Genomic DNA, 13,945 nt, shown 5'->3' with positions numbered 1-13,945 from the left:
CTTCGTTGTCCAAAAATCTGCCAAAAGAAGGCATTTCTGCATGGCAAAAACAATTTATTTGCTGATTTTCTTTTTGCATTATTAATCTGCAAATTAACTTAAACTATCACAAATAATGCAGTAAAACTACAATATTTCCATCAATAATGGAGGAGTTTAAGTATAAAGTAGCAGAAAATGGTAAGTACAAATACCATACTGTTCTTAAATAAAGCCTATTACGTTTATTTCCACCCCTGCATACTGCTGTACATTAGAAATGTAAATATATTGGAAAAGTAGGAAAAGACATGCTCATCTAGAGACAAAAATCTCCCTTGCATGTAATAAAAAAACCCATGTGAAAAATGAATAGCGGAGTACACAGCATTATAGCTCCCAAATGTTTGACTGACAGGTATTTATAGTTTACATACTGCCAGAAAATACCAAAAAGGCCCAATATGCAATTTATAGTCTGACAATATTAAGAAATTGGATTTGCTTTTTCATCAAAAATTACTCTCCACCAAAATTTATTGAAATCTGTTGACAGGTGTTACAAATAATAAAGAGATAGATAAACATATAGGGCTGCAAGAATAACTTTCTTAGTGAATAACAATTGGTTGCATAACAATGTTCCTGTAATCACACCCAAATGTATAACATAAAAACAAAAACTTATAATCGAATCAGTCATTAACAACAGGATGGTACTTGACAGACAAATTCAAACTGTAAACGTTCAACTTGGTAGGAAAAGAAAAAAAAAGATTTCTTAAGGCACTTTTTTGAGAGGCATGGGGACATTAAGGACACAGAGCTCTTTAGCACCTCTTTACAACAATGTTTCACTCATAAATTAAGTTTATAACATAACACACGCCATAAAACAATTACAACTAACATTCAGAAACAACTGATGCGCCACAACATCTCATGTAATCAGAGCATCCAGATGAAAATCCATGATGGACCTATTGTGATACAATTCAGATCATTCATCAAACTAGACCTGCTTTATGTTGTACCATAAAAATACAATAAATAATCCGTGCAACACCCTGTCGAGTGTTGTTTCCTCTCAATTCAGCGTGTTGAAAACTAAACAACACACACGAAGAAGGCATTCACAAGTTTGACACTTGGTAGGAAGGAAAACGTAAAAACTATCCCTTTAACAGAAAGGTTTGCTGAAAATACTACAAGATGTGTGCTAATCTGAAGCACTTGTGTGTTCACATTGACAAGGTTCCACCTGAGGGCACATCAAGACTACCAGTTTTAAGTGGAAACCGCCACGGTGCCTTTCTTCTCACTGAAGAAGCTCTTGAGCAACATGACTTGACCGACGCCGATGACAAACAGCAGGACGGTTTCTCCTATGGACCAGTAGGTCACCCGCTCAAGGAGATGCTCAGCCTTTGTGCGGTCGTGTGCCTCTCTTAGCCTGTACCACGTCTGCGAGTCAGCCACCACCTTCAGGATCTCGTGAATGGAGACGCAAGATGACTCCAACTGGAAGTGGAAAAATCAACATGAATTAATCAAGAGCACAGAAACGGCCTGGGGAGAAACATACAGTGGAAGGTGAGTTGAACATATGCAAACATTTAATTATATTATCCAAACTGCTCCTTAAAGGGATAGTTCAGACTTTTTGAAGTGGGGTGGTATGGGGTACTTATCCATGCAGTGTAATAAAGACGGTGCATGTCAGTCAGCATGTCCCCAGTTTGGAGAAGCGGGCTGGAGTCCAGCATAAAACAGCAACAAAACATATTTTAGCCACCTAAAAATGTTATTATCGGTGTAACTGCCATAGTGAGAGTATTTTCACAGCTTTACCTTTCTGTCAGACAGCCTATTCCAATGGACAGCTTTTAACAACTTCAGCTCCCCATCTGTGCTCTTTTCAAAGCCACCAGACTCCATTGACAAAAACAGTCATTTCAAGTCGCTGACCACAGGAGCTGCTGGTCGTCTGCTGCTTCGCAAAGTTAGTTAGTGTTATTGTGTGACTTTTGGATAAAAACTAACCCCTTTAAATGCCAAAGTCACACAATAACACCAACAAAACAGCTGATCAAGACAGTGGTAGCTGAGCAGCTTCTGTGGCCAGAGATGTTAAATCACTGTTTTTCTTAATGGAGTCTGGCTTTGAAGAGAGCAAAATAATGACTGCTTAGCTTCTCTGCCAGACTCCAGCCTGCTCCTCTAAACTGGGTGCATGCCGACTGACATCTACTGTATGTAATATACTGTCGATGGATAAGTACCCTTTACAACCCACTTCAAAAAACTGAACTGTTTCTCCAAGAGATTCACTTCAACTTAATACTTTTCCCCACAAGTCCAAAAAACATGCATACTGTATACAATACACCATCCTGGATACAGTAAAGCAAGAACTATTGATGTGGGCTGATGAGAATCTGAATTTTGCTCTGTGTTCTGACACAGACTGACCCTCCAAACACACCTGAGTGTTTCAGGTGGTTTGAGGTAAGGAGAGTGCATCGACAGACATGCAAATAAGATTCAGTCATAGTTAATATAATATTTGCAGTAATACTTTTTATCTTAGACTGTTATATTTGCCCTCTTATTATATTTGCACTCTTTATATTGCAAATGCTCTGCAGCCACATCCCTCAGGATAGACACAGTTATATCTCATCTTACATAAGACCTGCTCTAGCTCCATCTATTGGACTTTAAATAAACTGTCCCACCTCTGAAACTTACCTAAACAATAATGGAACAGCAAAGGTTTTGCTGCACTTCCTATTATCATAACAGCTGATTAGTTAGCCTAAATTACTAAGCAACACTATTGGTAAATAATGTGCTTGCTACAGTGTCTCTTTATTCTGGTTTATATCTTGAATGTGTTCATGGGCTGCATTTTCCTTCTTTTCTCCCGGTATTTCTTCTATATGCCTCCCCTATAGGACGGACTTGCAAATGTTTTAATATTGAGACATGAGACAAAACAGATTCCCCAACAAAGCAACGGGATGAAAACAAATGCCTAGCCATAACTTGGAGGCAAAACATATTTAAGTGACACTTTACAATACGCATAAATTCACATATACCCACTCGTAAACTGGAGCAGCCCAGAGACAGCCAAAGATGGCCCTTTAAAAGTGTTTTCACTACAGCTTTTCTGAAGACTTTTCACTCCAGATTCTGAACACCATGTTCCTCAAGCATAGTGGTACACTAGTTTCTCACACTTACCTGAGTCAGTGCTGTAGCTCCATTCATGCTCTGCATGAGAGGGGTCTCGTCTCCGTGGCGGAAGTCCAGGTAAACTGTTTTATGTGTAAAAGTGGAGAACTCATTGCTAAAGCAGACCTTGTAGACTCCCTTCATGGCTGTGGTGTGGGAGAAGCTGTCATACTGCTTCTTCTTCTCATTATACAGGACACTGTCTTGAGGATCAGTGACAAAGCAGTCCACATCATAGTTGCCCCCTGCGATGACCTACAAGAAGAGAAAACACAAATTAAAAACGTGTAGATGACAGAAGATAGGCATGGAAAAGTGGATGTAACATTATATGTTGTTTTGTTGTAACATATGGATTGTAAAAAGGTAAGCTGACTCACACTGGTTATGCAGCAAACAAGTTAGGCAGGTAACTTCAGATAAGAAAACTTTTTTACCAAGTTTCCTAAATTTAATTGTGTTATTTAACAACAAATAAAGAAGGGTGTCATTTGAGTTAAAAAAAAAAAAAAAAAAGGTCACCACCAAACAAACAGATGCATTTTCAAATAATGAAGAATTATAACTGTGCTTTTTCTTCTTTTCCAAGAACAACAGACAGACACCACTTAACTAGCACATTACCAGGTGCAGAAGAAACTTTGGCAGCACCTTGTAAACACGTACAGCAGAAGTGATGAAGTTTTCAGCTGAACTTACCTGAAAATCTATTTCAAACTTCACGTCTTTCTCTAGTTCCTCGTAGAAACATTGCTTGTCGTTGTCAGGGAGCTCAAATGTGAGCTCAGTCCCAAACACCGCAAACACATGAAGCAGCAAACAGCTCAGTCCCAGACACAGCATGATGACAGCCAGAGGAAACTGTGGACGGCTGCTCAGACTGCAGCAGGGAGGACAACGCGTTTGTAGCTCTGACGTGGCACGCGCACGAAGAGCTTCCGGGGCAGCTTTGTTTATCTTTTGGTAAAAAATTAGCCCAATGTTACTAAACGTCAAATGTCGTCAATTAAGGCAAACATGAACCTATTAATGTGAGACACTCTATTTTTAAACACGTTAAAGGCGCAAAATCTACAATGAGATCTCAGGCAATGACAGCGCTCCAATACAAACCGTGATGACGTTTGGGTTTCAAAATAAATGCCCAATATTTATAAGTAATCCAGCCCACCTATTATTTTTGCTCGTACCAAAACAAGACAAACAAAAAAAAAGTTTCAGGGGGAAAAACAAAAATAAAAAATATCAAAGGGCCATGTATGAGGTATGTGATTTTCAGTGGTGAAAGAAGTATTCAGATAATTTAAACTATCACAAAAGTTCTACAAAATCTCTTTAACAAATATATAAAATGATAATAAAGCAAAATAAATATTAAATGCAGTATGCCTACTTTCGGTGTTTTATTTTTGTATCATTGGACCCTTTATTGATACATTAACATGTAAGCAGCATTTTAGTCCTGCACCTAGTTCGGGTGGAGCTTATGTAGTCTATACAATAGCCTTTTTCTGTTTTTTTAATGAAAATGACTAGGCCTATATGTTTTGCATTAAGTCTTAATTTGAAAAGTTTTATGAATATAACAGGTCAGTAATTGGAGTGGAAAAAGTAGAATTTTTCCATCAGTTATGGAGGCAGTATGATATAGGACTAAATTAGCACAGAACTGAAATACTGAAGTAAAGTACAAATACCTTCAAAGTGTATTCAGGTAGAATACTTGAATAGGTGCACCCAGTTCTACTGGTGTTGTTTTGGCACATTTGATCAGCCAGTCTGTCAAAAATAAAATCAAAAGCCCTTCTTTAAAATGTCCTTATTTGGATAAAAATGAGTTCAAATAAAATAATAAGAAAAAATTACCAACAACAGCAGTAATAATAATGATAATAATAATAATAACAGATGAATACATAGAAACTAAATAACCAGGGCCATTTTTGGCAATCAGAAGGCAAATATATTTGTTTTATTTTTCTGCTGATGTGGCATTTAAAGAACGGCGCCTCAGAAACATTGAACTCTCACAAATATTAGCACAGTAGATGAGTCAGCAAGCTGCATTGTACAGTTGGGTGTGTTTTGCTGGGCGTGTGAAAGGTGCACAGGTAGCTGCTCGGCTCTGTTTGGGCCTGTAATAAATGATCAAACCTGTGTGTGAGAGTCTGACATTAACAGATCTTTATCTCCACATCAAAGGTTATCTTCAATTTAACAGAAGCGCAAAAAAGCAAGTTATGTCCAGAGCCCTTTGTTTATTCTAGCGCACTAGTTGTCATACAACAGTTTCCATAACAGAGGGTACACGTTAAACTCGAGTCTTATTTTGAAAATCCTCGTCGTGCAGGCCACGCCCCCCACTTCCGCGCACTACTGAAACTAAATGGGGAACACCTTTTTGAACATTACAAGTTTTGACAGCATTTGACGTTTTATCCAGTGAATCAGATTATTATTTTAAACGGTATTAATTTAAATTTTAGCCTTTAGGCTTTTGAGTTGGTTAATAATTAACAGACTAAAATATGCAAAACTACGCAGAGGCAGTCAGGGACTTTGTGGAGAAGCACGCGACCGGTCTGACTGCTGTTTTTGTTGCAGGTAAATTAATTATTTCATCATAAAGATATGTGTATGTTACGTTTTTGCACCTCTGTCCTTTTCTTTTGCTGTGTAAGGGAAGTTAATCCATGCAAGTAATGGTGTATTTAATGTAACACATTATTCAGGCAGATTTGTATCACATTTGTTCTGTTATGATCAATTTTGGCTGCTGTTCAGCTTGTGAATATCTAGCACTGTCAGGATACCTTAAATAGCTTAGCAAAATGTTTCACAAATCACAAGATAATTTCAGTGTGTCATAAATGCACAAATAACCCTAATCTCTTTGAATCACAAACCATATCTGAAATCATGAAGCATCTTATTTTTTTCTGCAAGGGAATTTTCTTTTCCAGACAGATCTTTATGTCATAATAAAAAGGACCAAGAAATAACACAATAGTATAGAAATTGAAAATATAAAATGACAACCATAGCAAGGCTGTATTTGACATTAATTAAGATGTTTGTTTTGTTTTTTTTTCAATAAAATCAACACCTCTTTTTCCGTCAGGGGCAGGCTTACTGGCCTTGCGCAGGTGGTTGGCTGGGGGAGTGTGTCGGAGCAAGGTCAGGCTGGATGGGAAAACAGTCCTGATCACTGGAGCCAACACTGGCATTGGGAAGGAGACGGCCCTGGACATGGCCAAGCGAGGTTGGACCATTACTTTCCATAAGTGTTGTTTGTTCTTCTTTTGTGTCCTTTTTGTGCAACACTTTGGTATTATCTATAGAGCAGCTTTGGATTTACCTAAATTGACTTCTACCTTGACAACTAATTCAATACTACTTTCAATTTTACTGTTGTATCTTGAATATATTGACGCTGTTTCTTATTTTTGTCAAGGAGCCAGAGTGATCCTAGCCTGCAGAGACATGACCAGAGCCCGCATTGCAGCTGATGAGATCCGACAGCAGAGCGGAAACGGCAATGTGGTGGTGAAGAAACTGGACCTGTCCTCACTGCAGTCTGTCAGGGATCTGGCCAAAGATGTCCAGGAGAATGAGACGCGTCTGGACATCCTCATCAACAATGCAGGTATTTTGCAGTGGTTCTCTCCTTCTCAATAAGGAGCAGTGAATATACGTCACAGCAGGAGCATTAATGAAATAATCACAAACACTATACATATGAGAAAATAGATACCATGACATAAAGGCATATTGACGATTTGCCTGTGGTGGAGCATGTTTAAATATCATATCACAGCTGAACACTTTACAGGATCAAAAATCAGTTAAATAAAAGTGTGTGTTTCATTTGAGCAGCTAATTTTTGTGGTTTGAATTGACCTGGCTGTATTTGTTAGACTCATCCTCCCCCAACGAAAAAGTGACCTGAATCACCTGATTGTAAACACGTTTTATTCCATATTAGTGCATTTGTTGATTTCTAGGTATCATGATGTGTCCTAAGTGGAAGACTAAGGATGGCTTTGAAATGCAGTTTGGTGTCAACCACCTGGGACATTTTCTCCTCACCAACTGTCTTCTGGACCTGCTGAAGAAGTCAGCTCCAAGTCGTGTTGTCATTGTCTCCAGTCTGGCGCATGAGAAAGGTAAAAATGGGAAATTTTGACATTATGGTGCATCAAATCCACCTCATGGTTAAAATTGTGTCAGTTTTTCTCCACAAAGTGATTTTAAACTTTGTTCAGTTGCAACAGACAAAACTTCATGATGGTTTCTGGATTTCAAAATGAAATCTCTGCTTAAACACTACACTGGATTGTTTCTTGCAGGCCGTATACACTTTGATGACATCAACCTCGATAAAGACTACAAGCGTCAAGAGAGCTACCGCCAAAGCAAGCTGGCCAATGTGCTCTTCTGCAGAGAACTGGCTGCCAGACTGAAAGGTAGAGTCCAATCACACTGTGTCCCATTAATACGACACTGTTCAAAAATCACTAAAATGTGTTATTATATATCAGATGGGCTGTTGACAGGGAATAATCACCTCACATTGTCATAGTTTCTTAAATTAACATTAATTCAGATGTTGTACAATTGTCTTTTCAGATGTTTTAGTTCATAGTCGCCTTAGTGCTCTTGTGTTGATCATTTTCTTTCGTGTGTTAATAGTCCTATGATGTTTCATGTACTGTAACTAACATTTGATTTGATGGATCCCTCTCAAAGACACTGGTGTGACAGTGTACAGTCTTCACCCTGGAGTCATCCGCACAGAGTTAGGCCGCCACTTGTTCCCCTCTTTAGCTCTGTGGCAGAGGATCGTCGCCGTGCCATTTGTCTTGATGATCAAAAGTCCCTGGGAAGGAGCTCAGACCTCCATCTACTGTGCTGTGGACGAGAGCCAGGCCAATGTCAGCGGCCTCTACTACAGGCATGTACACAATAAAACTCATCGGACTGTGAGGATTAACTTTAACTGAGTTAATATTTGCAGTTGGATTTCAGTCCACTTTGCACGCCTTTTCTCTGTCCATTATTCAATGGCAGAGAATGACAATAAAATAATGATTTATTTCATGGTAAATGGTTAATCACACAAGCTTCATCAGATTACATTATAAGCACATTGTATCGGACTTCTAGCGATCTTCTCCTGCTGTGTCCTGTCTTCCATCATACAGTGACTGTGCACCCAAAACGCCGGCCCCGCAGGCCCTGGATGATGCTGCAGCCAAGAAGCTGTGGGACCTCAGTGCTTCCATGGTCGGTCTGGCTTAAACACAACAGCTTCGCCTGCTTTTATCACCTGCCCCTCCTGCTGGAGTCAGCTGTCATGTTTACATAGGTAAACCAATCACATGAGCTTTATCATTACCTAACAGGCCAGGGCAATTCAAAAATAATGATTTTTACTGTCTTTTAGACAGAATAGAAATTCAGCTCAGATCTTTATGAACAGACAAAATATTTAAGATCTTAAGTATTTGCCGATGAGTACAAAATTTTGCACTATTTTATCAATTCCAGTCAGTTGATTGGATATTAAAATTAGGTGTATTGCTTTATTTCTATATTACGCAGATTCTGCATTATGACTCGTGCTTTATTGTAAACCTATGGTGTGCTGCTATATCCTAATGAAAATTAGGCATTATAATCTACCATATTTGCTGAATGTTTGCACTTTTAAATTGCTTTTTTTACTTTTAACTTTTTTGACTTGGGAAAATACTAAAATGCTTGAGAGCCGAACAAGCTCCCGTCACATGTTGTGCTGCAAATTCCAAGAGACTTTTAGGACTTCAAACTGCTGCTTTTATTCATGGCATCTAACAACAATTGCCAACATACAGCAATAAAATTGTATAGACTGTAAAAATTGATTCTGCATCATAATCATTGCAGAAGACTCATAAAAGCATCTAAAGAAGTACATCAGGACAGCTGCAGCCTATTTGTGTACAGGTTGAAGAGGTAGACTGTGTTGAAGTGTTGCATGGACCTTGACTTTATGAGTCGGCACTGAGGGGAAAAGACTGTTGCAGAGTGGAGAGTGGATCCTCCACCCGGTGTAGAGAGGGAGTGGACGCCTCAGGGGCAGAGAGCAGTTAGGATGCAGCCAGGAGATCCAGAAGACTCGTCAGCTAACTGAGTGCCCCGTGTGAGTGTGAGCGTGTGTCTCTTCACAAAGTGTGTTGTATAATAATTTGTTACTTTCATCTTTCAAGGACAGAATTGAACTCTGTGCTTTTGTAAACCAAACTGACTTAAAATGAACAAAGTGTACAACAGAGAAACATCAGCAACACTTTGGGCAATAAATCTCTGATTAAAAGTGATTTCTTTTCTGGCCGTTATTGAATAACAGGTGCAGTAAGTAAAACTCTTAGATATTTATGGAAGACACATCATGACTTGCAGAAACAAATAGAGAATCCAGGCTTTTAGGAGCAGCACATTCAAAGATGATGATGTGTTGATAAGGGTGAATGCGGCCCAGTGCTGTGTTTAAGAGCAGTTTATTTATCAGAAGATGCAGAGATGTCAGTCCAAAATCTTTATTGGAAGCTTAGCTATAAAAAAAAGTTTCTCCAAACTCTTTTAAATGAAACCTGATGGAAATATGAATTATATATTTGGGAAATGGCTAACGCAGCTCAAAAAAACCTTCCATCAGCTCTTTTACGCACCGCTTTTTTTGAGGGTTTTCCCTTTAAGTCAACAACTTTGTGTGGATGTTATTTCACGTTTCATATCAGGATTTTCTTCCCATTCATTTTCACTTTCCGTTTTTTCAGATTTCAGTCATCATTGTCTCTGTTTCATGTTGATCCATCTTGTGGTATTAGCACGCTTATGCTTGTTCAGTATGGTGACTATGAAATTTATCCTAATGTTTGAAACTTTCCCCCAAATGTTCAAAAATAGAAACGCAGAGGCTGCGTGTTTTTGGGTGGGAATATTTATGTGAGTTTGTTGGCATGCATCATAAATCACTCACCTAAATTTTGTGTTCCAGTTGCGTCATCGTTATTGTTCAGTTAAGTTTTTATAGATTATGCCAGTCATGCTGTATCATGTCAGGGTGTCCGAGTGCACTTGTAGCCTGCTGGTTTCTAAATTAAATGTCAGAGGAACTGTTTTTTTTAGAACACCGACGTGAACTACATGCTCCCCCTGACGAATAAACTGTATTTGACTTTTATGGATCATTCTGATATTGCCAAAATACTGGTTCCTTCTTTATTTTTTAGAGAAATATGCAGTCTTGCCTGCAGCCGCTTCGGACAAAGATTGCTACTTTCTGTCATATTTCTGGGAAATATAAGTTAAAACCAGGTGTGCTCAGAGCTGCCTGAAGGGAATCCACAGTATGTCTCAGTTAATATTCTGCTGTCGCTCATTTTACATGAAAGGAAGTACACAGACAAAGCTGTTTGCTTTCTAGTCCTTGGATGTAAAGCCTGACTCAGTGTATCCTGCGCTAAATCATCTAGAAAAATTCTTGAGATCATTGCATTAGATACAAATCATAACATGGATATCATGTTAGTGGACCTAAATGTGAGTGTTGGTACATATAAAGTTGCAGAAACCTCTTACTCGCTGCTTACAAAGTTCACATTTGTACATTTAGCTCATCATTTCTCAACAACTCTTAAAACAAAGTCCAGTCATTCTTTTAAAAAACAATTTGCAGCAAAGTCAAACAGCTAATGCACAAAAACTAATAAAAGCTGTCAACATGAACACCAGTCATGAAGTGATTGACTGAATTGGCCCGAGGCTCTCTGACACAGATGTTGTCTCTGCAGTAGGTAATGTCATGCACATGCCCTTATCAGTTCTCCGTCCAACGGATACAGAATCTATAGCTGGGCTGGAAAAGTGATAAGGAGATGTGAGCGACCACAGTACCTGAAACCTGTACCTGTAAATCACACGGTGATGGAGGACCTAATGTTAAGGGACAAAAATGAGTCCTGAGATGTTTAAAAAGTCTCTATCCATGGACAGCCTGAAGCTGCCATCCCGTCCCTTGAAGTCTTGGTTCTCAGAGAGGAGTTCTTGAGGTCGGCGCAGATGAGCTCTGTAGTTTCGCTTCCATCATTCAGCTGCAGAGGAGGAAAACCTGCCGTGGAAAAAAGTCCCCCTCTGTCTTTCTCTATCATCTCTTGCAGCTGAAAGCCACTGAGATCCTCACGCAGCGAGGAACTAGTTAAGCTTTAACCAGTCAGAGTGGGTTCCCGCAGCAGTGGCCCCTCACTGTTTCACTGCTGACAAACTTTTGAGACACACCCCATTGATGAGTTTTATTTCACTGCAGCCCCGCCTGGCTCGGAGGGATTTCTCCGCTGCCATTGGTTCACATTCAAAACTCACCATACCTGCCCCCTGGCTCTCGTGGACTGGAGCCAAATAGTTCTTCCAGTTGTCAATCACGGGGAGATCAGCCAGTGGGATGAGAGAGGCCAGGCTTGGCGGGTGTGTTCCCCACAGGTGTGGCTGAGAAGCACATTCCAATATGTACATACCTGTCAGCTCCTCTGGTATTCAGCTGCTCCTAGAAAGACCTCTGTTGACCACTCGCTCTCCCCTTTCCTCCTCATGGGGCCCACGCAGAGGGAGAAGGAAATAGCTCCTGGTTCAGTCGCAAACATAAGCGATTTTCTATCCTATGCTGTGTGTATCTTTCATTCTTTCTTAAAGCATACCACTTCCTCTAAAGTTATGATGTCCCATTCAGGAGCAAAACCTTGGATTTACTCACGAACAACATGTATGTCACCAATGATGCAGTCAGTGTGAGGGACATTGAACGCTCCCTTTGTGCCCCAAAGGCTGTTTGGAGAGTAAACACAGGAATCACTTAGCAACTTGTGAGAACAATTAAAAGGCAGCACTTTTAACATATTGCAGCATATTCCAGGAACCACAAGCTGCCATAGTTGTATCTCATTATACACCCTGATATGTGGAGTCAGTTAGCAGGTGCAGGCAGTGGCATGCGCCACCCCCCCCACCCCCCCTCCACAGCAGAGAACATCAGATCATCTGTGCCTGTTTTCTCCCTCTGGAGATCATAAAGACTTAAGGAGAATGTGTGTGTGAAGTTTTGTTGTCTGCCCACTCTGGTATGCAGTTCTTTTCTCTCTCTATTCTTTACGTCTTTATCTCTCTTTCACCTCCTTCATCTTTGCAGTGGATGCCTCTGTCTCTCCCTCCCTCAGTTTCTCTCAGAGTACAGACGCAAACAGTGTGTGCCTCAGGCAGGTGCGGGAATACAGGTTTGCAGCACTCACGGGCCTAAAGCAGAGCAGAGCAGCCCATGCCGTGATTATCTTCGGACGAGTCTGTGCATGTGTTGAGCTGAATCAGAGCAGCCACAGTGACTCAGCTTCTCTGTGTCGCCAGTCACTTATCTGTAGTAAAGCTTGCATTAGATCCTGCTTGTTTTACTGCAAAACATTCCTCAGTGCAGAAACGGGCCTGTAACTCAGTTTGTGTCCCCACTCGGGTAATAAGAATCACTGGTATATAATACAGTGCTTTATTAATGTCACAATATTTACTTCTGATAATTGTTGTGCATTGCAAGTGATGCAGGAGTTTAGTAACACAGTATCCTAAATACAAAATACTCTTGGTTGGTTGTGTGCAGACTGAGAATCATATTGTGTGTCTTTCTATTTTTTTCTTTTTCTTTTTTTTTAAATACATTGACATGTCCCATGCTGTTTTCTGTGTTAAAGTGATGTGACACTTAACCACAGCATGGTTTTGTGGTTGGTGCGCAGGATTTTGTTTCGCAGTGTGGAGTTGAAAAGTTGTGAAAAAGTTGTCTAAAAAATGCAAAAGAAAATGTGCTGAATGTGTTATATACATAATCCTGCTTTATTTGACTGAAATGGTGGTAAATTAGAGGCTATTTCACATGGAAATGTGCTTTAATTCAAAGATAAATACAATTATTATTTAATCATTGTCATATTTAAAGTAGATAATCAAAATTTCAATTGCAGATATGCAAAGATAAACACTTGCATAGTATGATATATTGCAGTCCACTTCAATAGCCTTGCAATAAATGATTTATGTGTGAAGCTTAAATTGCATATTTTCAGTGAATCTGTGTCATATTCATTCAACTCTACCATCATTTTACAGTCCTAGTGTTGGACTCCATAATTTAATAAAGTGTTTTTGTTATTTGTTGTTTTTTTTTTTTTTTTGGACCGCACTCAATATTTTTCTTGTGATGCATCTTCTGCTTGGTGTCAGTAAGACCCTGGAGTCACTTTAAAGCTCAAAAGACAAACTTAATATTGTTTTATCATAATGATACATCATCACTTTCTTTTTTCTAAAATCTCATGTATTTTGAAAAACGTAGTATGATTTTACAATTGATAATATGTTTCAGAAGTCCGCTAAAGAGAATTACATCAGGTCTGTCAGGGTTCTCAGGACTACAGTGGATTTCCATATATGCGCTGTATCTGTGTGTTCATATTACTACCACAGCTCCACCCCCCCAAATCTCAAATCATTCCATTAGGATTACTGTATTTGGAGTTTTACAAAAGTTTGTTAATAAGAAGTCTAACTGGGGTCCAATTGACCCAAAACATGAATTATGGCCCTATGTTGGATAACATATTGTAGATGTATTTGTCTGCAAGTGACTAATTGGCACGCAGAA

The 13,945-nt window shown here is 39.4% G+C and overlaps 2 protein-coding genes across 2 annotated transcripts; one reads left to right on the top strand and one right to left on the bottom strand.

Moving 5' to 3' along the window:
• Positions 1 to 498: 498 nt before the first annotated feature.
• Positions 499 to 4,223, bottom strand: tmed3 (transmembrane p24 trafficking protein 3). Its single transcript, XM_042512001.2, has 3 exons — positions 3,919 to 4,223; positions 3,229 to 3,474; positions 499 to 1,500 (listed from the first exon to the last, which is right to left on the bottom strand). Exons 1-3 carry the CDS (start codon positions 4,060 to 4,062, stop codon positions 1,267 to 1,269), a joined length of 624 nt encoding a protein of 207 aa, XP_042367935.1. The 5' UTR covers positions 4,063 to 4,223; the 3' UTR covers positions 499 to 1,266.
• Positions 4,224 to 4,942: 719 nt separating this feature from the next.
• On the top strand, positions 4,943 to 9,581 carry LOC121961810 (retinol dehydrogenase 13). The gene is made up of 7 exons (XM_042511877.2): positions 4,943 to 5,823; positions 6,341 to 6,481; positions 6,674 to 6,865; positions 7,224 to 7,385; positions 7,569 to 7,685; positions 7,969 to 8,173; positions 8,424 to 9,581. The coding sequence occupies exons 1-7, from the start codon at positions 5,748 to 5,750 to the stop codon at positions 8,518 to 8,520; spliced, it is 990 nt and encodes a 329-aa protein (XP_042367811.1). The 5' UTR covers positions 4,943 to 5,747; the 3' UTR covers positions 8,521 to 9,581.
• Positions 9,582 to 13,945: the final 4,364 nt, after the last annotated feature.

The sequence above is a fragment of the Plectropomus leopardus genome, chromosome 1, assembly GCF_026936395.1.
Source record: "Plectropomus leopardus strain MGB_pleo_1.0 chromosome 1, ASM2693639v1, whole genome shotgun sequence".
Classification (NCBI taxonomy): Eukaryota; Metazoa; Chordata; class Actinopteri; order Perciformes; family Serranidae; genus Plectropomus; species Plectropomus leopardus.
Note: the sequence above shows the minus strand (reverse complement) of the source record. Positions and strands in the feature narration are given on the sequence as shown.